Source organism: Capra hircus, chromosome 23 (genome assembly GCF_001704415.2).
Source record: "Capra hircus breed San Clemente chromosome 23, ASM170441v1, whole genome shotgun sequence".
In the NCBI taxonomy this organism is placed as follows: domain Eukaryota; kingdom Metazoa; phylum Chordata; class Mammalia; order Artiodactyla; family Bovidae; genus Capra; species Capra hircus.
In genome coordinates this window covers 45,807,447-45,832,272 of record NC_030830.1, presented here as the reverse complement: position 1 = coordinate 45,832,272, position 24,826 = coordinate 45,807,447, and the positions used below count along the sequence as shown (strand labels likewise).

Here is a 24,826-nt window from a genome sequence, read left to right as displayed (position 1 = left end):
CGACTAACACTTCCACTTCCACAAATCATCTAGATAGAAACTCATTAAGAAAACACTGGACTTCAATAACACATATAAACAGATGAACTTAACAAATATATAGAGAGCAATCCATCCAAAAGCAACAGAATACATTCTTTGCTGCTGCTGCTGCTAAGTCATGTCAGTCATGTCTGACTCTGTGTGACCCCATAGACAGCAGCCCACCAGGCTCCCCTGTCCCTGGGGTTCTCCAGCAAGAACACTGGAGTGGGCTGCCATGTCCTTCTCCAAGTGCACACAAAACACTCTCTAGGACAGATCACATGCTGAGCCAAGAAAGAGTTCCAAAAACATTACAAAGACTGAACTCATATCAAGCATCTTTTCTGACCACAACACTATGAGACTAGAAATAAACTACAAGAAAAAAATTACCAAAAGAAAAATACATGGAGTCTAAACAACATGCTCCTGGACTTTCCTGGTGCTCCAGTGGTTAAGAATCCACCCGCCAATGTAGGGGACACGGATTTGATCCCTATCTGGGAGGATTCCACATGCCATGGGCCAACTAAACCCAAGCGCCACAACCACTGAGCCGCAACTATTGAGCCCAGACTGAAGCCCACGTGCCCAAGAGCCCAGGCTCACAACTAAACAGCAGCTAGAGAAATCCCACCCCAACTAGAGAAATCCCGCCAACAGCTATGAGACCCAGTGCAGCCATAAACGAATACACACATACATAACAAATATTTTTAAATTAATTAAAAATATATGCTACTAAACAACCAATAGGCCCCTGAAGAAATCAAGAGGAAGTCAAATTACATGGAAACAGATGAAAGGGAAAGACAATAATCAATCAAAACTCTATGGGATGCAGCAAAAGCAGCTCTAAGAGGGAAGTTTACTGCAATATAAGCCTCAAGAAACAAGAAAGGGACTTGCTTGCTGGTCCAGTGGTTAAGAATCTGCCTTCCAGTGCAGGGGATATGGGTTTGATCCCTGATTGGGGGACTAAGATCCCACACGCTGTGGGACAATGAAGCGCACACACTGCAACTACTGAGCACACACACTCTACAGGCACACACCACACCAGAAAGCCTGTGCACGCTGGAGCCCACGTGCCACAGTGAGACAGGAGCCGGCACACAAAGAACCCACGTGCTGCAACTAACAGCAAACACAGCCAAATACATAAATAAAAATTAACAAAAAAGAAGAAAAATCTCAAGCAATTTAACCTTACACCTAATGGAAGTAGAAAAAGAAAAAGAAAATTCAATTAGTAGAAAGACATAATAAAAATCAAAGCAAAAATAAACGAAATAGAGACTAACTTAAAATCAGAGAAGATCAATGAAACTAAGAACTGGTTCCTTGAAAAGATAAACAAAATGGACAAACCTTTAGCTAGACTCATCAAGATAGAAAGAGAGAACTCAAATAAAATATTAAGAGAAAAAGGAAAAGTTACAATGTCACCGAAACACAAAGGATCATAGGTGATTACTACAATCATACACCAATAAAATGGACAATGTAGAAAGAATGGACATATTTCTAAAAATGTACACTCTCCCAAGACTGAATCAGGAAGAATAGAAAAATGTGAACAGACCAATTATCAGCATTGAAACTGAAACACTCATCAAAAATCTCCCAGCAAACAAATGTCCAGGACCTGATGGCAACTCTGGTGGAGCATACCAAAGATTTAAAGAAGACCTAAAATCCATCCTTCTCAAACTACTCCAAAAACTTAAGAGGAAGAAACACTTCCAAACTCATTCAATGAAGTCCACATTACTATGATAGCAAAACCAGACAAACACATCACACACACACACAAAAAAAAATCACTGATAAACACAGGTACAAACATCCTCAACAAAATACAAGCAAAACAAATTCTATCTCTTTGGTTAGAAATCTGGGCTCCCAACAAGTCCCCAAGCTCAGAAAGATGCCTGTAGGATCAGACCCAGCCTTGTGTGGACTTCTGGCTACAGCTTTTGAACAGTAGTAGCTTTACATTGGGTTTCCCTGGTGGCTCAGTGATTAAAGAATCCATCTGCCACTTCAGGTTCGATCCCTGGGTTGGAAAGATCCTCTGGAGAAGGAAATGGCAACCCTCTCCAGTATTCTTGCCTAGAGAATCCTAGGGATAGAGGAGCCTGGCAGGCTACAGTCCATGGGGTCGCAAACAGTCGGACACGACTGAGCAACTGAACAACAATAAAATGGGCTTCCCAGTTGGCACTAGTGGTAAAGAACCCGCCCGCCAATGCAGGAGATGTAAGAGACACAGGTTTGATCCATGGAACAGGAAGATCCCATGGAGGAGGGCGTGGCAACCCACTCCAGTATTCTTACCCGGAGAATCCCATGGACAGAGGAGCCTGGACTCCGGTGGGCTAAGGTCAACAGTGTCGCGAAGAGTCAGACAGGAATGAAGGGACTTAACACATGAACAACTATAAGCACCAGTTACATAACAGATGCAACGGACAAATCTCCAGAAAACAGGAATTACCACAACTGACTCAGGAAGTAGGAAATCTGAATAAATCTGCAAGTAAAGAAAATGCATCAGCAATTTTAAAACACCCCACAAAGAGAAGCCTAGACCTAGAAAGATCACTGGTAAATTCTACCAAATGTTTAAAATTTAAGACCAATCCTTCACAACTTATTCCCAAAAATAGAAGAGGAAAAACCATTTATCAAATCACTACATGAGACCAATATTACCCTAACTTTTACACTCTGCTCCTTCACTTTCATCAAGCGGCTCTTTAGTTCTTCGCTTTCTGCCATAAGAGTGGTATCATCTGCATATCTGAGGTTATTGGCATTTCTCCCAGCAATCTTGATTCTGGCTTGTGCTTCATCCAGCCTGGCATTTCGCATGCTGTATTCTGCATATAAGTTAAATAAGCAAAGGGTACAGCTTGATATACTCCTTTCCCAATTTGGAACCAGTCCATTGTTCCATGTCCAGTTCTACCTGCTGCTTCTTGACATGCACAGAATTTCTCAGAAGGCAGCTAAGGTGGTCTGGTATTCCCATCTCTTGAAGAATTTTTTCAGTTTGCTGTGATCCACACAGTTAAAGGCCTTGGCATAGTCAATAAACAGAAGTAAATGTTCTTCTGAAACTCCCTTGCTTTTCCTATGATCCAATAGATGTTGGCAATTTGATCTCTGGTTCCTCTGCCTTTTCTAAAACCAGCTTGAACATCTGAAGTTCTTAGTTCACATACTGTTAAAGTCTAGCCTGGAGAGTTTTGAGCATTACTTTACTAGCATGTGAGATGAGTACAATTGTGGGGTAGTTTGAACATCCTCTGGCATTGCCTTTCTTTGGGATTGGAATGAAAACTGATCTTTTCCAGTCCTGTGGCCACTGCTGAGTTTTCCAAATTTGCTGACATATTAAGTGCAGCACTTTAACAGCATCATCTTTTAGGCTTTGAAATAGCTCAACTGGAATTCCATCACCTCCACTAGCTTTGTTCATAGTGATGCTTCCAAAGGCCCACCTGATTTCGCACTCCAGGATGTCTGGCTCAAGGTGAGTGATGACACAATTGTGGTTATCACAATATTAATATAATAAAGGACACAGCCCTATGATCATTTCAACAGGTGTAGAAAAAGCACAAAATCCCTTTCACAATGAAAATGCTCAATAAAAATTATAAATCTTCTCAGTCTGTAAAGGCTATCCACAAAAACCCCAGAGCCAACATCATATATCTTGGCAACAGACTGAACGCTTTCACCCTAAAATCAGGCACAAGACAAGTACTTCCACTACTGCCACTTCTGTTCAACACTATACTGGAGATGCTAGCTAACAATATAAGGCAAAAGTAAATACAAAGCATCCAGATTGAAAAGTACGGATTATTTCTTTATAAGAGCCAATCTCCTAAGGAATCCACTAAAAACTGTCAGAATAAATGATTTTGTAAGGGCGCAGCATACCAGATCAATATACAAAAATCAACCGCATTTCCGTATGCTAGCAATGAACATTTCAAAAATGAAATAAGAAACTACATCTATAATGACAGTAAAGAATAAAATACTGAGGTATAAATAAGTACATAACTTTGTTAAAAAAAATTAAAGCTCTCAAGCAACAAAAAAAAATTCCCATGTTCACTGATCAGAAGACTTAATATTTAAGACAGCATGCATGCACGCTTATCTGCTCAGTCATGTCCGACTCTTTGCAATCCCCATGGACCCCACCAGGCTCCTCTGTCCGTGGGATTTTCCAGGCAAGAATACTGGAATGGGTTGCCATTTCCTATCCTAAGGGATTAAGACGAGGAGATTAACTATTGGGCAATACTGCCCAAGTGGATCTTCACAGACCTCATAATCCCAACCTACCCCAGTTGGTAGAAACTAACAAGTTGATCCTAAAATTCATAAAATATAAAGAACCCAGAATAGTGAAAATAACCTTGAAAAAGAACAAAGTGAGAAAATGTACACTACTGAATCTGAAATCATATTACAAAACTAGAGGAATCAATATTTAAGACCACATAGTACTGACATAAGCAGAAACACGTGGGTGCTAAGTCACTCAGTCACGTTCAACTCTGAAACTCCACGGATTGCCAGGCTCCTGTCACACAGCACTAATAAAACTGAGTCCAGAAATAAACTAATTTATGGCCAAATGACTTTTGACAAGAGTGAAAAGACAATTTAAAGAGGAAAGAATAGCCATTTCAACAAATGATGCTAGGTCAACTGTATATCCACAAGCAAAACAATGAAGTTGGGCCCCTACTTTACACCATACACAGAAATCAACTTAAAATGTAAATAGACTAAACAGACCTAAAAAGGACAAAAACTATAAAACTCTTAGAGAAAACCATAGGCGTAAATCTTCATGACCATCTGTTAGGCAAATCCTTCTTAAAGCCAACAACAAAAACATAAATAACAAAAGAAAAAGACAACTTACACTTCACCTGCATTAAAAACTTTCATGTTGCAAATGATCCTAACAAGAAAATGAAGTGACAAGGACTTCTGTGGTGACTCAGTGATAAAGAATTTGCCTGGCAATGCAGGGACATGGATCCAATCCCTGATCTCAGAAGATTCTACATGGCAAGGAGCAGCTAAGCCCATGCGCTACAACTACTGAAACCCGCACTTGAGAGTCCACAAGCTGCGTCTGTGAGCAACTACTGAGCCTGTGTGCCACAAGCTCTGAAATCCACATGCCTAGAGCTTCTGCTCTGCAGCAAGAGAAGCCACTGTAACAAGAAACCCACACACTGCAATAATGAAGAGTAGTCCCTGCTCGCTGCAACTAGAGAAAGCCCACATACAGCCATGAAGACCAGTGCAACCATAAATAAATAATTTTTTTTAAATGACACTCCTCAGAGTGAAAGAAAAAGATTTCTAATTCATAGAATTAGACCTTATAGTGGCTGTGTATTCAGAATATGTAAAGAATATGTAACAGTAAACCATAGAAAGACAGCTCAAATAAAATGGACCAAGGATACTAATAGACATTTCTCCAAACAAAATATACAAATAACCAATAAGAACATGAAAAGATGCTCAACCTCATCAGTCACTATGAAATCAGTCACAAATGAAAATCAAAACCACAATGACGTATCACTTCACACCCACCAGGATGACTAAAATCAAAAAAAAAGACAGAAGCAACTGCTACAGAATGTAAAGAAACTAGAACCCCAACAAACTAGTGAGATGTACAACAATGCAGCCCCTCCAGAAAAGTCTGGGAGTCCTTCGAAAGTTTAAATATAGAATTACTCTGTGACCTAACAATCCCACTCCTAGGTGTATATCTGAAACAAATAAAAAGATATCCACACAAAAATGTGTATATAAATATTCACAGCAGCATTATTCATCACAGCTAAAATGCTGAAATAATCCAATGTCCATCAACTACTGAAAAGAGAAATGACTGTAAAATGAATGAAGTGCTGATATATGCTACATATACAACATAGATGAAAGCTGGAAATATTATGCTAAAAAGAAGCCAGTAACAAAAGACCACAAACTATATGAAATGTCCATTTATACAAAATGCCCAGAATAGGCAAATTCACAAAGACAGCAGATTAGTTGTTGCCAAGAGATGACAGAGTGACAGATTTAGAATGACGACTAGTGGGCACAGCTTTCTTTTTTAGGGTAATGAAAATGTTCTAAAATTAGATGGTGATCGTTGCACAACTCTATGATCATACTAAAAAGCCAACAAATTGCACACTTTGAGTGAAGTTTAAGGTATGTAAACTCTATCTCACTAAAGCAATTATAAAAAAGTATACTTGTGATCTCACTTATCTGTGGGTCAAACTCAGAAGCAGAATAGGACAGATGCTGCCAGGGGCTGGGCAGCAGAGAAGAGGAGACCCTGGTGGAAGGGCGCAAACATCCAGCTACAGAAGCGGGCTCCAGAGATCGCATGATAGCCTGAGGCTGCAGCTGAGGGCCCTGCACTGTGCCCCTGAGAGCGGCTGTGAGCAGGCCTCAAGGGCCTCACCACCACCGCAACAGAATGGTGATTGTGTGAGACTGCTGAGCACCAAAGAACTGACACTCGTGGACCGTGGTGCTTCTCCAGCACTCCCCTGGACTGCAAGGAGACCCAACCAGTCCTTCCTAAAGGAGATCAGTCCTGGGTGTTCATTGGAAGGACTGATGGTGAAGCTGAAACTCCAATACTTTGGCCACCTGATGCGAAGAGCTGACTCACTAGAAAAGACCCTGATGCTGGGAAAGATTGACGGCAGGAGAAGAAGGGGACGGCAGAGGATGAGATGGTTGGATGGCACCACCGACTTGATAGACAAGAGTTTGAGCAAGCTCCAGGAGTTGGTGAGGTACAGAGAAGCCTCATGTGCCGTAGTCCATGGGGTTGCAAAGTCAGACACAACTGAGTGACTGAACTGAACTTAACTCACATAACATGCTATGTAAGGATCTGTTAACCATCTTTATAGCAGTAAACATTTCACAACATATACATGTATCAGATCATCACACTGTGTACCTTAAACTGACACAACATTAATATATCATCATATTTCAATAAAGCTGGGGGAGAAAAGACACACCATTAATACTATTTACATAAGGCAGGAAGCCACACTGATTCCTGTTGCAGTGGGCACGTCCACTTCTCAGTAGGATAATTCCTTCACGTACTCCTATTTCTACTTTTTTACTTTATTTGGCCTGGAGTCACCCATTCTAATGCCCAAATACACACCACGTAATACTATTTACACAAAGTTCAAAGACAGGCAGAATCATTCGTGATATTAAAAGTCAGGACAGTGATTATCAGAGGAAGATGGGGTGGTAAAGAAAGAAGACACAAGGCAACACCAGTTGACCGCAAGGTTCTCTTCCTTAACCTTCATGCTACTTCATGGAGCTAGACAGTTATGAGCTGTGCAGTTTTCTGTGTATGTTATACTTCAGTAAAAAAGTTTTTTAAAAAAAGAAACAAAAAATTCCACCTGACCTATTGAGACAATCTAGAATAAACACAATCTCAAAAATACTTCTCTATGACCTACTAAAACCATAATTTCAACAACAAAAAGAAAAAAAGCAACTATTTTTAATATGAGAGGATCAATGAACTATAACTGATATTAGCAGTAACAGACTTCACTAAAGATCAGAGTTCTAAGCTAAGTGGAGAAAGCATGGGGTTTGGGTGAGATGGTACTGGGACCAACACTTTTCTCTGTCTGAGCAGATGCTACAAGAAACCTCACGGGATTCTCCGAAGTGAGTGAAACTTTGGAAAGTGCCTTGCTCACAGATGACACACTAAATGTCCACCAAAGGTTTACGTATTACTCTTCACACATCTCCTTACCCCCAAAGCAGAAAGCCACACGGGTTCTTGCTGTAGTGGGCACATCCACGTCTCAGCAGGACAATTCCTTCACCTACTTCAGTTTCTACTTTTTTACTTTATTTGGCCTGGAGTCACCCATTCTAACGCCCAAATACAGTCCTGACCATCCTACTGCCATCTGACTGCTCTAAGTTTCACAAAACAGAATTTTTCTTTCTTCCCACTGCAGCACAGGCCCACCTAAAAGACATAAATTCTGTTTCTATCCACAATAAGTATCCTTGCTAAAAATATACCCAACGTTTCTTCTTTCTTATATAATTCCTACATGTAACTCATTCAGATCTGTCTACAAAATTACACCTTACAACTATTCAGACATTTTGCTGACAAATGACTTCTAAAATAAAGTATTACCCATCCTAAACCTCATTGCTGGAAATAAGTGCTACCACTTTTCTGTTTTCTGTGGAATATTACAAGCTTTGAATTTTTGGCCTAGAAGATTCTAGTTAAAGATGAACTTTTATAAATTAAACCTTTTTGTGCTTTCATAAATCACATACTTAAAATAGTAACTAAATAAATGTGATGCTCTGACACTAAGGAGCCCCTTTTCTTCTAGTCATTGAAGAGAAAGGTTCACTTTGTGCGAAGCCAAAGTGACTCATTCTTTCAGGCAAGTCTTTAGGAAGAAAATGTAAAGAGAACAAACTCCACATATTAACACCAGCACTGAAGGTCAAGGGAGGTGACACAATTTGAAAGACTATAAAAATATACTTACAGCCTCAAACTGTAAATGGCTATCCTTTAAGAAACTCTGAATTTTGTCCTTGGGTAAAATACTGAATCGAAATCGAAGGAGATCCATTTCTTGCTGAATAAACCAGCGCCTAAGATCTTCACTAAAACAGAGACAAGAAAACTGTAAGTGAAAAGTTTAAAGACAATTTTAAAAGTCCACTGATTTTTAAATCCAAGACATTTATATGAAACAACATTCAAATGTGAGCAATAGGCCAACAGACTGAAGTTCATTAACAGCATCAAGCTCTCTACTATGGTAAGAGCGTGAATACAGGTGACATGTCACAATCTCCCAGGACTGAGTAGAATATGGGGAAGAAGGATGTTTTGAACATAATTAAAATAAATAAATACAAAGTCTAGCTGCATTATCATCAAATAACATAAAATAGTACACTTCGTTTAACTGCAAAATATTTGTTTACATCAGAAAATAGAGTACCCCTCCTATTAATGCCAAATAAACATCACAAGTTTTTAAAGGTAATTTTACCTCTGAATAGATTATGATCAGATAAACTCTGCAAAGTAAACTTTGCTTACAGCTTTAGAGTTTATAACTTCACAAAATTTAATAAGCATTAAGATACCTCAACTTTTTAAAAGTCAACATTTGTTACTGTTTAGTCGCTAAGTCGTGTCCCACTCTTTTACAACCCCATGGACTGCGGCCCACCAGGTTCCTCTCTCCATGGGATTCTCCAGGCAAGAATACTGGAGTGGGTTGCCATTTCCTTCTCCAGGGGATCTTCCCCACCCAGGGATCAAACCCACACCTCCTACTCTGGCAGGAGGATTCTTTACCACTTAGCCACCAGAGAAGCCCCAGACGTCGATATAGAACATTAATTTATAAGACAGGTGGGCATTATTGTTGTTATAAAATAATTAAGCTACTCCATGTACAATGATTTCTTTCCTCATTTGACTTTCACATTGTCAGCAATTCACTTATTGCATAAACTGCATATGCTTTTTTAACAAAAGAAAAGCTCTAGGACCAAAGCTGGTCAATAATTTCTCAGTCATTATCTTGGGATAGTAAATAATTCAAGATTCCCATTTGATAAGCCTATTGCCAGAAAAGAAACATAGTAAGTATGTAAGTTAGCCAAAATAAATATAAGAAAAAACACAGTAAAAAAAAAAAAAAAGCAACCAACTCCTTCCTCTGGGTGGCACTATTGACTTGTAAGAACCTACCAAAGGACAAGATCTTAATCTAATGGACACCCGCCCATACAAGTCAACCGCTAAAACCTGTGCAGATTCAAGTAAGTGATTCCAAAATCCTTCTTCCTAATGAAATCACCTCTAATTTTAAATCCTAAATGAAGAATCCCTCCCATAAGGTAAAAAGTGTTTTAATAGGCAAAATCTGCAAAAATATTTTATTTTTTTAGTCAACAACTTGTCTCAAACAATTCGCTGCAACAGCGTTCAGCCCATGAACCACTGGTTTCTGATGTTATCCTGGGATTTCCTACGATGAGTACAATACCTGTCGGCCCTCCTGCACCAGTTTATAGCCCAAGATGTCAGATTTGACTGTGGAAGATGAAGGTATACTCACGACTGGCAGTAAGCAAGGCGCAAAATAAAGTGAGAAATGTGATCTTTTCTTCGAGGTTCATATTCATCTTCCAAGCTTTCCTGAAAAACAATGGCAAATGAAGAAAATAAATGCAAAACAGTGAAAGGTGTAAAGAATTACTGAGTCAGCATAAGTCAATGGTGAAGCAGAAATTCAATAACACAGATTTCATAATATGCTCCCCGGGATGAGCATCACTCCACTTAGGTTGACAACTGAGTGAAACACAATTGAACACCACCACCTCCTGGGTTTGGATCCCACTGTTTTCTTCCTCCTCTAACTTTCCTTCTCGTCCAGCCTACACCCAGCCACTCACTTCTTCCACCACTTCCCAGATAAACCCTCAACTATTTTCATTTCAACCATTTGGCAAAACCTAGATTATAAACAAATCCACAGCTATACTCTGCAGTCCTGCTCCCAAAATGCTGAGAACTTCTTGGAAAAAAAATATACAATTATAGGAATTTGAAACATTAAAAATTCACAGCCTCTACCCTCAACTGGTCACAAAGAGTTGGACGTGACTGAGCAACTGAACAACAACAAACCTCAACTGGACCTTTATCAACACCCAGAAATCTTTTTTTTTAATATGTACATATATATATCTTGTTCAAGTACAGTTGACTTACAACTTTTCAAGTGCACAGCAAGGTGATTTAGTTACACAAATACACATATATTATTTTTGAAATTATTTTCCATCATATATTATTATAAGATATTAACTATAGTTTCCTATGCTATACAGTAAACCTGTGTTGCTTCTTACATATCTACCAGAATCCAGCATTCTAGTCATACTAAGGCAAACAAGTAACACCAAGGAATCTTTCTTCAAGTTCAACACAGTCAGAGCAAACATGTCCTGAGCACTCCCCATGTACCAGGCACTGTTATAAGCATTTTTAATCCATTAATCCACATAATCGTTTGAAAGCCCCTATGAGAAGGGCACCACTATATCCCTATTTTAAAGATGAGGAAACTGACTTTGTTCCAGGTCACAAGCCTGTAAGCAGCAGAGCTGGGATCTGGCCCCATAACTATTCCTTCCCCCATCTCAGGACAGCTATTTTGATCTTCACTAGGTGGCCAGCGCTCCCCAATACACCACTGTCCCCTCCTCTCATCACAGGACCTCATCTACTTTACAGAAAGCAAAGGCCTCAGGCCGACTCCTCAGCCCAAACTCCTGCCACCGCGTGTGGTACTGCCTTCCCCACTATCCCTACTGACAGACCTCTCTCTTCTACACACAGCTGATCCCACACAGAAACTCCATAGCCCACCTGCTCCTGCCTCCTAAGGATCATGACTAATCCAAAGTTCTCCCAAAATATCTACAATCGCCCTCTCTTCTCTTCCAGATCGTTCTGCTCAGCTTATAAATATGTTCAAATATATGCTGTAACATGTATGTGTGTATCTTTTCCCTTCAAATTTTCCTATACTCAGACCTACCTCCCCAGTCTTCTCAGCTAAACATGTTAGAAGAGGAAATATTCCACATTAATCTCTCACCTCTCTCCTCCAAACACTACCACTGTTCCACCGCCTGTCTACAAGCCCAGATCTGCTGCACAGCCTGCAGCCCTCGAGATAGCTCCACAAGCACCTCAGAGTTACAACGAGAACTAAACTCAGTCTTCTTTCTAGTAAGACTTGCCTCCTCTCCTGTATATCCCACGATCCACCCAGCTGTCATCACCAGAAACCCAAGCATAACTCAGAACTCTTCTGTCCCTCCTCCTTGTACTCAATCTCTATAATCTTATGATTCCATCTTCTCACTATCTCTTCAATCAGTCCTCTTCACTCCATTCAATTTACTTGTCATCTCCAAGCTCCTGACTGGTATTCCCATATTCATCTTCTCAAAATAAAAATGAGATCACATCCATTGAGATTCGGTTCCAGCACTATCTCATCTGGGAAGCCCTCCCCAACCTGAGCTAATTCTCTGTACTTTTGGAGTTCCTGGTTGTTATTTACTTGTTAAGTCATGTCCCACCCACTCTTTTGCAACCCCATGGACTGTAGCCCACCAGGCTCCTCTGTCCATGGGATTTCCCAGGCAAGAATACTGGAGTGGGTTGCCACTTCCATCTCCAGGGGATCTTCCCGAGTCAGGGAGAGAATCCACAACTCCTGTGTTGGCAGGCAGATTTTTTACCACTGAGCCACCAGGAGAGCAAAATAGAGTTCCTGGAACACACATCAAATAACAGCATTTGTCACCTTGACTGCACAGGACACATCTGGCGATATCTGGAAACAGAGCCCAGAAGCCAGAGATGCCAGTGAGCCCCCTGAATGCACCATGGAATCATCAGGTCCCGCATGTTCACATTCCTAAGGTGGAGACACCCTGCCGCACTGGAGTTTGACTGTATGTCAATCATCCCTCGTGGTCGGTAGGTTCCTTCAGGAAGAGTTTTTTTTAAAGCCCTGTGCATAATACAAGACCTTTCCCATGGTCACTACCAGTACACACACAAACTGAAGGAACATCTCTGTCCCTCTTTTACTTACTCTGTAGGAAAATTTGAGCTTCCGAAGCTCAGCCTCCAGCTTACTCTGATACTGTTCAGTTCCCTTCATGTAGCTCACACCAAGATTCTCAACTGTTTTTAGCACTAGAAAAAATTTGAAAAACAGAAGAAGGGGGGGGGATGTATAAATGCAAGGTAATCTTAAAAAACTAAATCTAAGACAAATCTATGGATAGCAATTCCATAATTACTTTTTATGACAATACTTAAGCTTCATTTTCTGCAAGCACATTACATGTTATATATGTTTATAAGAGAGAAACCTCCAATCATATGCAGAAAATAACCACATCCCACAGCATAACCTCATACCAGGGATTCTCAACTGGAAGGGAGAGAGGGATGGGGACAATCATGATGTACTGAGCATCACTGCTGAGGGATGCACAAGTGTGTCAGCGTGCGCATCCATCCCTCGTGCAGAGCCGGTTGTGAGGCGGGTGCTTCACCAACTCAGCACAGACTCTTCGGAAGATAGCCCGCCCCGTCCTGATGAAGCAGAGAAGAAGACACAGCAGTAAAGAAGCAAACAAGCCACTCTGACTAGATGCTTCCTCTGTCCAAAGGCTCCTGAAGCCCCTGTCAACTCTTCCTCAGATGAATTCTTCTTCCATTGGTAGGAAAAGAGCGATTAATTCGAGAATGAAAAACTTCTGAAATGAATCCTGAAGCCATGTCCAGCAGGGACTCCGTATTATGGTCTCCCAAACCAAACTCATTCTCTGCCCCTCAATCCTGCTCCACTTCCTGCCACCCACCTCTAACAGCAGCATTTCCACCCACAAGATCAGCCACCCTGGAACTTCAGCCCTCCCCACACGATCCCCTGTTCCTCGCACCCAAGTAGTCATCAAACCCTGTCACTTACACCTCCTTGGTATCCCTTCCATGTCTCCCTTCCTGTCCCTGCCTCACCATCTCACCTCCAGGGCCAAACTGAAGGGACCCTTTTCAACCACTTAACCTCTATGAGGCATCGCAGAACCCATGCTAAGCTTCCCAGAACCCATTCTCCCTGTCCTTTACTCTTTTATTCAGCAAACAGATAATACAGGTACTCTGTACTAGCAATTCTCACCCAGCTCCTCTAAGAATGACTAACAGTATCTCACTTCTATTTCTGATCTCCCCATCAGGATATGCTTTGGAATATAAACTCTGCAGGCAGTGCTATTGTTGCAGTTGACACCGAACTTCTTTCTTTCTTCCACCAACAGAGAGAAGACAAGCAGGCTCAAGAAAATCGCTACATCCTTCTTACACCCCAGTATCACAGCATTCAGTTCAGTTCAGTCGCTCAGTCGTGTCCGACTCTTGCGACCCCATGAATCGCAGCACGCCCTCGCAGCGCGCCAGGCCTCCCTGGCCATCACCAACTCCCGGAGTTCACTCAAACTCACGTCCATCGAGTTGGTGATGCCATCACAGCATTAGCGTGGTACAAAACACCCTTGGTTACCCACAGCTTTCCACCCACCCTGAACTTGCCACCTTTCCCTCCAGTGTTTCATGCTCTCTGGTGCTTCCAACTCTTCCTTCAGACCATTAGCTCAGCTTGCAAAAACCGCTCCCTTCCTCTCTATTGAGAAACTGCTACTCCTGCTTCAAGATCCAGGTCACATTTCAACTTTTCTTAAGAAGTTTTACTTAATCAGATTAGGTCAATCATTCCCATCTGTTTCAATAACACCTCTACTAGAGCACTTAAAATACTAAACTATAATTACTGCTTTGGACATCTGTCTCCATGTATTAGAATACAGCTTCAACAAAGATGACAATTTCATTACTCAGCTCAAAATCCCTACCGCCTAGAATAAAGTGGCACTCAATAAATATGCACAGTACATGGAAAAAATGAATGAACAGCAAAATCTCAACGAAAAACCTGAGCAAATATTAGTTTAAAGAAGGAAAATAAATTACTCTAATTTATCTCTACAAGGTAAAAGTGAGGTTCTCAGGAATACAAAAATTCAAATTCAAATCACTCACATTTAACTCTATCGATAGCCAACGTTTCAAATTCTGTCAAAGATACGTTTCCAGAAGGTGGCTGCAAGTAAAACTGAAGGCTATGTGGGTAGCAAGCATTCCTCTGGTCATCTGCCAACCTCAGTTTCCTCCGTTTTCCTCCAGAAAACTCCATCTTGTTACCCTGGAAGCAAGCACAAAAAACGGTGGGAAATGGAGTTAGAAACAAAAAATAAGTCCACACAAAAAGGAAAACATTCTGCCACCTTTTGCCACCAAAAGGTGGCAACTGATTCTGAAGAGCACGCACAACATGTTAAGAGTCGTGTCCCTGTCTTCCAGACCTTTGACAACACCGCTGGAACCACGGTGCACAGGCGGTGGGGAGAGGTGAGCCCTGCGGAGACGCGGGCAGCGGTCGTGACTTCCCGCAACGTCCACAGCAGGGGACGCGGGCTGTTCTCCAGGCGTCTGGGCGCTCCGCCTTGAAGGCTCTGAGCTCTCCAGGGTCAGGCTGAGACTGCCCGAGGGCTGCGACCCCGAACTCGGAGGAAAGCGCGGGAGCTTCAGGCTAGGAACGCGACTCGGTGGGCTTCTTCCCTGACAACCCCTGAAAACTGATGGCTGTCTCTGAGACGCCGCACGTCGGAGCTCTTCTCCGGAGCGTCCAGCGGCGCCGAGTGACACGCCGCCTCCGCGGTCCCTCAGCCAACGCGGTCTGTCAGCCCCGGCACCCGCCTCCGCCTAGACAAGCAACCAGGACGGACTCGCGCCCCCCGCGCCCGCCGCTCTCCCCATTCTCCAGGCTCGCACACCTCAACCCCAGGGTTACTGTTCTTCGCAAACCCCGGCAGCTCCTCTCACCTGCAACTACACCAAACACAGATAAACACAACGACGACAGCTTTCCTCAGGTGGCGGGAGAGTTCGAACGGGACCGGAAGCGGAAATGGCTGGACCGCGGAGCCCGCCCTCTCCCCCAAGCCCGCCCAGGGCTTGCGCATGCCCAGGCTTGCGCATGCTCAGTGGGGCACTCTGGGTGGGGCGGGCTCTGGATTTCTGTCGCAGGTATTGCACTATGTATCGTGGCCGCGATAAAGTGCTGGATTAAAGATCCAGTCTCTAGGGGTCTGGAAAAGGCAATGGCACTCCACTCCAGTACTCTTGCTGGGGAATCCCATGGACGGAGGAGCCTGGTAGGCTTCAGTCCATGGGGTCGCTAAGAGTCGAACACGACTGGGCGACTTCACTTTCACTTTTCACTTTCATGCTTTGGAGAAGGAAATGGCAACCCACTCCAGGGTTCTTGCCTGGAGAATCCCAGGGACGGGGGAGCCTGGTGGGCTGCCGTCTGTAGGGTCGCACAGAGTCGGACATGACTGAAGCGACTTGGCAGCAGCAGCTCTAGGGGTCTGAGTTCGAATCCCACCGCTGCCAGATGATTTTGGGCTTCCCTTGTGGCTCAGCTGGTAAAGAATCCGCCTGCAATGCAGGATACTAGGGTTCGATCCCTGGGTCGAGAAGGTCCACGGAGAAGGGATAAGCTTCTCACTCCAGTGTTCTGGCCTGGAGAATCCCGTGGACTGTGTAGTCTGTGGGTTCGCAAAGAGTCGCACACGACGGAGCGACTGTCACTCTCATTGCTGCCCTACGTGTGCGTGGGTCTGAGCTGTCGGCGCCGGGTCAGCACCGGCTCCAGACTGGGACCCTGGGTGATAATCTCAGAGAGCCCGGCGAGCGGGAGGCCCGGCTCACCGCTCACAGAGGCGGCGGCTAGGCGGCCTGCGTACCGCGGGTCAGGCCGCTTTTCTCCTGGTCGGCGAGCCCCTTCCGCACACTCGGTGCGCGGCGAGGGTCCGCAGGGGGACCTCCGTCGAGCCGGGACGCACGCCTTGCGCGTGCGCACTCAGGGACGCTCGGCGTCTGCGGAAGGAGACCGCGGGGCGCCGGGCGGTGACCGGCGAGGGGCGCGGAAGGCGCGGGAGGTGACGGTCGCCACTGTGCGCGGCAGCGATTCAGAACTGAGGCCGCCAGGTGGCGGGTCTCGCTCACAAAAGAGGCCTCTAGAAGTCCCTGTCAAGGTAGGAGGGGGGGAGCCGTCAAGACGTTCAAGGTTTCGGAACTGCAGACTGAGCTGAAACAGTGTCAAGCTTCAGAGCATCTGCCTAGCCTGGGCCAAACAGGGGTTGACCCTGACCTTGTACCAGAGCGTGTTCTGAGGGACTTACATGTCAGTTCATTGTATTGCCATAACCCATTGAAAAGGCTCATTTGAAAAGACCCTGATGCTGGGAAAGATTGAAGGCGGGAGGAGAAGGGGAGGACAGAGGTTGGGTGGCATCACCGATTCGATGGACATGAGTTTGAGCAAGCTCCGGGAGCTGGTGATGGACAGAGAGGCCTGGTATTCTGCAGTCCATGGGGTCACAAAGGGTCGGATACGACTGAGTGACTGAACTGAACCCATTTAAGGTTCTGTTCTGTTCTGTTGCTAAGTCGCTTCTGACTCTTTGTGACCCCGTGGACTGCAGCACACCAGGCTTCATTGTTCTTCACCATCTTCCACAGAGTTTTCTCAAACTAATATCCACTGAGTCAATGATGCCATCCAACCATCTCAACCTATGTCATCCCTTCTGCTTTCAATCTTTCCCAGTATCAGGGTCTTTTCCAGTGAGTTAGCTCTTCCCATTAGGTGGTTAAAGTATTGGAGTATTCCATATTCAACATCAGTCCTTCCAGTTAATATTCAGGGTTGATCTCCTTGCAGTCCAAGGGACTCTCAAGCCGTCTTCAGCACCACAAGTCAAAAGCATCAGTTCTTCAATGCCCAGCCATCTTTATAGTCCAACTCACACATCTGCACATGACTACTGGATAAACCATAGTTTTGATCATATAGACCTTTGTTGAAAAAGTGTTGTCTCTGCTTTTTAACCCACTGTCTAGGTTTGTCATAGCTTTCCTTCCAAGAAGCAAGCATCCTTTAATTTCATTGCTGCAGTCTCTGTTATTAACCCACATTACAGATACGGATTGTACAACAGAGAAGTTGAGTCACTTCAAAGGTCACTTAGTAATTGGCAGAGCCAGGTTCAAAGTCTCAGAGACTAGCCAAGCACCACAGTGCTAACCGCAAAACTACCAATTTCACTAATATGTCAGTTGTTACCGTTCAGTCATTAAAGGAAAGTGAAGTCGCTCAGTCGTGTCCGACTCTTTGCGACACCATGGACTGTAGCCTACCAGGCTCCTCTATCCATGGGATTTTCCAGGTAATAGTACTGGAGTGGATTGCCGTTTCCTTCTCCGGCAGATCTTCCCGACTCAGGGATGGAACCCAGGTCTCCCGCATTACAGACAGACGCTTTACCGTCTGAGCCACCAGGGAAGTCCATAAGTCCTGAAATTAACTTCAGTCGTTAAGTTGTGTCTCTTTCGCCATGCCATGAACCCATGAGCCCACCAGACTCCTCTGTCCATGGGATTTCCCAGGCAAGGATAATGGAGTGGATTGCCATTTCCTTCTGAAAGGGATCTTCCCAACCCAGGGATCAAACATGTGTCACCTGCATTAGCTGGCATATTTCTTTACCACCAAGCCACCAGGGAACCCCTGTGAGACTACACAGGCTTAAAAAAAAAATTATTGGGGTTTACTTGCTACAGGGTTGTGTTACTGTCTGTTGTAGAGCAGAGTGAATACATATACATATATCACCTCTTTGTCACCATAAAGCATTGAGTAGACTTCCCTGTGCTGTACAGTAGTACGTTCTCACTGGTTATCTATTTTATACCCAGTAGCATATATATGTCAATCCCAATCTCCAAATTCATCCCACTCTCCCTTCCCCTCTTAGTGTCTGTACCTTTGTTTTCTACATCTGTGTCAATTTCGGCTTTGCAGATAGGTTCATCTGTACCATTTTTCTAGATTCCACATGTATGTATTAATAGGTGATATTCATTCTTCTGACCTTATTCACTCTGTATGACACCCTCTAGGTCCATCCAAGTCTTTGCAACTGGCATAGTTTCAATTCTTTTTATGGCTGAAAGTATTAGTGTTAGTTGCTCAGTTGTGCTGACTTTTTGCAACCCCATGAACTGTAGCCTGCCAGGCTCCTCTGTCCCTGGAATTCTCCAACCAACTACACTGGAGTGGATTGCCCTTTCCTCCTACAGGGGATCTTTTCAACCCAGGGATCAAACACGGGTCTTCTGCACTACAAGCAGAATCTTTACCATGTCAGTCACCAGGGAAGCCTTTTTATGTCTGAGTAATATTGAGTCGTACATATGTACCACATCTTTATCCATTCTCTGATGATGGACTTCTGGGTTGATGCCATGTCCTGGATATTTTAAATATATATGCTTTTGAACAATATTGACCGGGGAAAATGTTTAGGACGCTATGAAGTTAACAGAGCAGAATACATAAAACCATGTATGTATGGGTATGAGAGTTGGACTGTAAAGAAAGCTGAGCACTGAAGAATTGATGCTGTGGTTGGAGAAGACTCTTGAGAGTCCCTTGGACTGCAAGAAGATCAAACCAGTCCATCCTAAAGGAAATCAGTCCTTAATATTCGTTGGAAGGACTGATGCTGAAGCTGAAACTTCAGTACTTTGGCCACCTGATGTGAAGTACTGACTCATTGGAACAGACCCTGATGCTGGGAAAGATTGAAGGAAGGCAGGAGAAGGGGACGACAGAGGATGAGACGGTTGGATATCATCACCGACTCGATGGACATGAGTTTGAGTAATCTTCGGGAGTTGGTGTTGGACAGGGAAGCCTGGCATGCTACAGTCCATGGGGTCACAAAGAGTCGGACACAACAGAGCAACTGAACTGAACTGAACTGATGTATACCATATGATTTCAAGGTTGTAAGAACTTACCATTACAATTTTCTGCAGTGTTTCTCACTACTGTGAGTGGGCTGCCTTCTTCAACTCCCATTCTTATCTTACAATCCAGGCATATATTATGTGTTGCAATCAAAATTTTGGGTGCAAAACCATCCCTCTCTGCTATTGTTGTTTTTATTTAACTTTTCTTGGCTTTGTCTTCAGCCTGGTCTTAAACTGGCCCTTTTCTAACTTAAACACAGGCAGTTTCTTTACCATCTGAGGCACCAGGGAAGGAGTGCTCACATCCCTATGATGTATGTCTGTGCTAAGTCACTTTAGTTATTTCCAACTATTTTCCACCCTATGGACTGGAGCCCACAAGGTTCCTCTGTCCATGGGATTGTCCAGGCAAGACTCCTGGAAAGAGTTGCCCTGTCCCCCGCCCAGGGGATCTTCCCCATCCAGGGATCAAACCCATGTCTCTTATGTCTCCTGCATTGGCAGATGGGTTCTTTACCACCTGGGAAGCCCTTTCCTATGATTGTTTTGGTGTGTCTGACTTTGCGACCCCATGGACTGCAGCACGCCAGGCCTCCCTGTCTATCACCAACTCCTGGAATTTACCCAAACCCTGTCCATTGAGTCAGTGATGCCATCCAACCATCTCATCCTCTGTCGTCCCCTTCTCTGCCTGCCTTCAATCTTTTCCAGCATCAGGGTCTTTTCAGATGAGTCAGCTCTTAACATCAGGTGGCCAAAGTATTGGAGCTTTTCTATGATAGATAATATTAAATACTTCTTTGGACAATTTAAAAATTCAGTTCAGTTCAGTCGGTCAGTCATGTCCGACTCTTTGCGACCCCATGAATCGCAGCACGCCAGGCCTCCCTGTCCATCACCAACTCCCGGAGTTCACTCAGATTCACGTCCATTGAGTCAGTGATGCCATCTAGCCATCTCATCCTCTGTCGTCCCCTTCTCCTCCTGCCTTCAATCCCTCCCAGCGTCAAGGTCTTTTCCAGTGGGTCAACTCTTCGCATGAGGTGGCCAAAGAACTGGAGTTTCAGCTTTAGCATCGTTCCTTCCAAAGAAATCCCAGGGCTGATCTCCTTCAGAATGGACTGGTTGGATCTCCTTGCAGTCCAAGGGACTCTCAAGAGTCTTCTCCAACACCACAGTTCAAAAGCATCAATTCTTCAGTGCTCAGCCTTCTTCACAGTCCAACTCTCACATCCATACATGACTACTGGAAAAACCATAGCCTTGACTAGATGGACTTTAGTCGGCAAAGTAATGTGTCTGCTTTTGAATATGCTATCTAGGTTGGTCATAACTTTTCTTCCAAGGAGTAAGAGTCTTTTAATTTCATGGCTGCAGTCACCATCTGCAGTGATTTTAGAGCCCCCAAAAATAAAGTCTGACACTGTTTCCACTGTTTCTCCATCTATTTCCCATGAAGTGATCAGACCGGATGCCATGATCTTCGTTTTCTGAATGTTGAGCTTTAAGCCAACTTTTTCACTCTCCTCTTTCACTTTCATCAAGACGCTTTTTAGTTCCTCTTCACTTTCTGCCATAAGGATGGTGTCATCTGCATATCTGAGGTTATTGATATTTCTCCCGGCAATCTTGATTCCAGCTTGTGCTTCTTCCAGCCTGGCATTTCTCATGATGTACTCTGCATATAAGTTAAATAAACAGGGTGACAATATACAGCCTTGACGTACTCCTTTTCCTATTTGGAACCAGTCTGTTGTTCCATGTCCAGTTCTAACTGTTGCTTCGTGACCTGCATACAGATTTCTCAAGAGGCAGGTCAGGTGGTCTGGTATTCCCATCTCTCTCAGAATTTTCCATAGTTTATTGTGATCCACACAGTCAAAGGCTTTGGCATAGTCAATAAAGCAGAAACAGATGTTTTTCTGGAACTCTCTTGCTTTTTCCATGATCCAGCGAATGTTGGCAATTTGATCTCTGGTTCCTCTGCCTTTTCTAAAATGAGCTTGAACATCAGGAAGTTCACGGTTCACGTATTGCTGAAGCCTGGCTTGGAGAATCTTGAGCATTACTTTACTAGCATATGAGAGGAGTACAACTGTGCGGTAGTTTGAGCATTCTATTTTTTTTTTTAATTAGTCTGTTGCAAACAGAAAAATGCTTACATTGTTGGGAACTAAGACACTGGCAGTGGAACGTTTTATATTTTTAAAGTTCTATTTTAATTTTATATGAAGTTCTCTATAAATTTTAATTCAAGAAACATGTGAAACCTTCCCACAGCATGGCCCCAAGATACAATGACTTTCTTGCCTATAGCTGGCCCCAGCCTCTGGAATGACCTACCAGCTCTTCCCCAAAGAAGGCCTGGAAGACCGTTCCTGTGTCTTTTTGTGCTGACCTGCCCACTCGAGGAGCGCCAGCCCTCCTCAGTCAGGGTCTCAGCCGCCACCCCACTACCTGCCTCCATCCTCCTGAGCCTTTGCTTAGGCTGCATGGTTTGCTCCTGGGTCACACCCCAGTGCTTCCATGTCATATGCTTTCTTCTCTAGTTCTGTCCATCTGCTGCAGATAGCCTTCATCTTTGGGGATCAGGAGCTACTGGATGATTCGATGAATGTACTCCTCAGAAAAATGCACCTACATACTAGCTTTGTTAAGTCTTTCAAAAATGTTTGTGAACACATGTGCGGCTGACTGTGTAGCACCACCAGATTTTCAGCTCTTTTTGGACAGGCCACTTTTATTGTCTTTGTCTTCCCTAAACTGCCTGCAACACGTCTTTTAAATTAAAAGATGAGATAATAAATGTCATTTTAGGACCATTTCAGAGAGAGCTGGTTCATTTCAGTTCAGTCACTTAGTCGTGTCTGACTCTTTGCGACCCCATTGACTGCAGCACACCAGGCTTCCCTGTCCATCACCAACTCCCAGAGCTTGCTCAAACTCATGTCCATCAAGTCGGTGATGCCATCCAACCATCTCATCCTCTGTCATCCCCTGCTCCTCCTGCCTTCAGCCTTTCCCAGCATCAGGGTCTTTTCCAAGGAGTCAGTTCTTTGCATCAGGTGACCAAAGTATTGGAGTTTCAGCATCAGCATCAGTCCTTTCAATGAACATTCAGAACTGATTTCCTTTAGGACAGACTGGTTGGATCTCCTTGCAGTTCAAGGGACTCTCAAGAGTCTTCCCCAACACCATAGTTCAAAAGCATCAATTCTTCAGTGCTCAGCTTTCTTTACAGTCCAATTCTCACATCCATACATGACTACTGGAAAAACCATAGCTTTGACTAGATGGACCTTTGTTGGCAAAGTAATGTCTCTGCTTTTTAATATGCTGTCTAGGCTGGTCATGGCTTTCCTTCCAAGGAGCAAGCTTCTTAATTTCATGGCTGCAGTCACCATCTGCAGTGATTTTGGAGCCCAAGAAAATAAAGTCTGTCACTGTTTCCGTTGTTTCCCCATCTATTTGTCATGAAGTGATGGGACCAGATGCCATAATGTTGGTTTTCAAGCCAACTTTTTCACTCTCCTCTTTCACTTTCATCAAGAGGCTCATTAGTTCTTCTTCACTTTCTGCCACAAGAGTGGTGACATCTGCATATCTGAGGTTATTGATATTTCTCCTGGCAATCTTGATTCCAGTCTGTGCTTCTTCCAGCCCAGCATTTCACATGATGTACTCTGTATATAAGTTAAATAAGCAGGGTGACAATATACAGCCTTGACATACTCCTTTCCCAATTTGGAACCATACACTGTCCATTTTTCCATGTCTGGTTTTAACTGTTGCTTCTTGACCTCCATACAGATTTCTCAGGAGGCAGGTAAAGTGGTCTGGTGTTCCAGTTTGTTGTGATCCACACAATCAAATGCTTTAGCATAGTCAATGAAACAGAAGTAGAAGTCTTTCTGTAATACTCTTGCTTTTTCTATGATCCAACAGATATTGGCAATTTGATCTCTGGTTCCTCTGCCTTTTCTAAATCCAGCTTGAACATCTGGAACGTCTCAGTTCACAAACTGCTGAAGCCTAGCTTGGAGAATTTTGAGCATTACTTTGCTAGTGTGTGAGATGAGTGCAATTGTGTGATAGTTTGAATTCAGTGCTCTAACTGTTCAACATTTGAACATTGATAAAAGAAAAGCATTGCCTTTCTTTGAGATTGGAATGAACACTGACCTCTTCCAGTCCTTTGGCCACTGCTGAGTTTTCCAAATTTCCAGTCATATTGAGTGCAGCTCTTTCTTATGAGTGCAGCACTTTCACAGCATCATCTTTTATGATTTGAAATAGCTCAACTGGAATTCCATCACCTCCACTAGCTTTGTTCGGAGTGATGCTTCCTAAGGACCACTTGACTTCACATTCCAGGATGTCTGGCCCTAGGTGAATGATCACACCATCATGATTATCTGGGTCATGAAGATCTTTTTTGTACAGTTCTTCTGTGTATTCTTGCCACCTCTTCTTTATATCTTCTGCTTCTGTTAGATCCATACCGTTTCTGTCCTTTATTGTGCCCATCTTTGCATGAAATGTTCCCTTGGTATCTCTATAATAGCAAGGAGAGAAAAGAAACCCTTCCTCATTGATCAATGCAATGAAATAGATGAAAACAATAGAATGGGAAAGACTAAAGATCTCTTCAAGTAGAGATACAAAGAGAGAGCTGGAAAAGCATACAAACCTTAAAGTTAAACATGTCACATAAGAACTGCCTTTTTATTGTATTAAAGACCTACTTTAAGCTTCGGAGTACAGAATAGCTTGTGTTCTTTCCAACTATTTTAGCATCTTTATTGCTTTCCCATGCCACAGTTTTGATTACCACTTCACTGTAAACAATGTTGTTGGCAATTACATTAGGAACCTATATATTACAGGACCAATAATGCACAATAATGATACATTTCAGTTTGCTGTATCTGGTAAATCACTGTGAGTTCCTCCTGTGTTTATTTCACCAACAAAGTGGACTTACCCAATGCTTAGCTCTGGCAACCAAGGTGCATTTAAATTACAGATCTCAACCTCAAAGTCAGAGAGAGGAAGACACATATAAATGTATAACTTTTACTTCTACCAGACCATAACCATCTCTAAAACAGGGACCACTGTGTCATT

At 43.4% G+C, this 24,826-nt stretch overlaps 1 protein-coding gene across 1 annotated transcript in view; it reads right to left on the bottom strand.

The window, feature by feature from the left end:
* The window catches only part of PRIM2 (primase (DNA) subunit 2), a 308,687-nt gene extending 292,896 nt beyond the window's left edge, over positions 1 to 15,791 (bottom strand). Inside the window, exons 1-5 of the mRNA XM_005696179.3 lie at positions 15,701 to 15,791; positions 14,858 to 15,020; positions 12,843 to 12,946; positions 10,281 to 10,360; positions 8,685 to 8,805 (exon numbers count right to left, since the gene is read on the bottom strand). Coding sequence (XP_005696236.2) covers positions 8,685 to 8,805; positions 10,281 to 10,360; positions 12,843 to 12,946; positions 14,858 to 15,011 — 459 coding nt within the window. The 5' untranslated portion in view covers positions 15,012 to 15,020; positions 15,701 to 15,791. The remainder of the gene's footprint in view (positions 1 to 8,684; positions 8,806 to 10,280; positions 10,361 to 12,842; positions 12,947 to 14,857; positions 15,021 to 15,700) is intronic.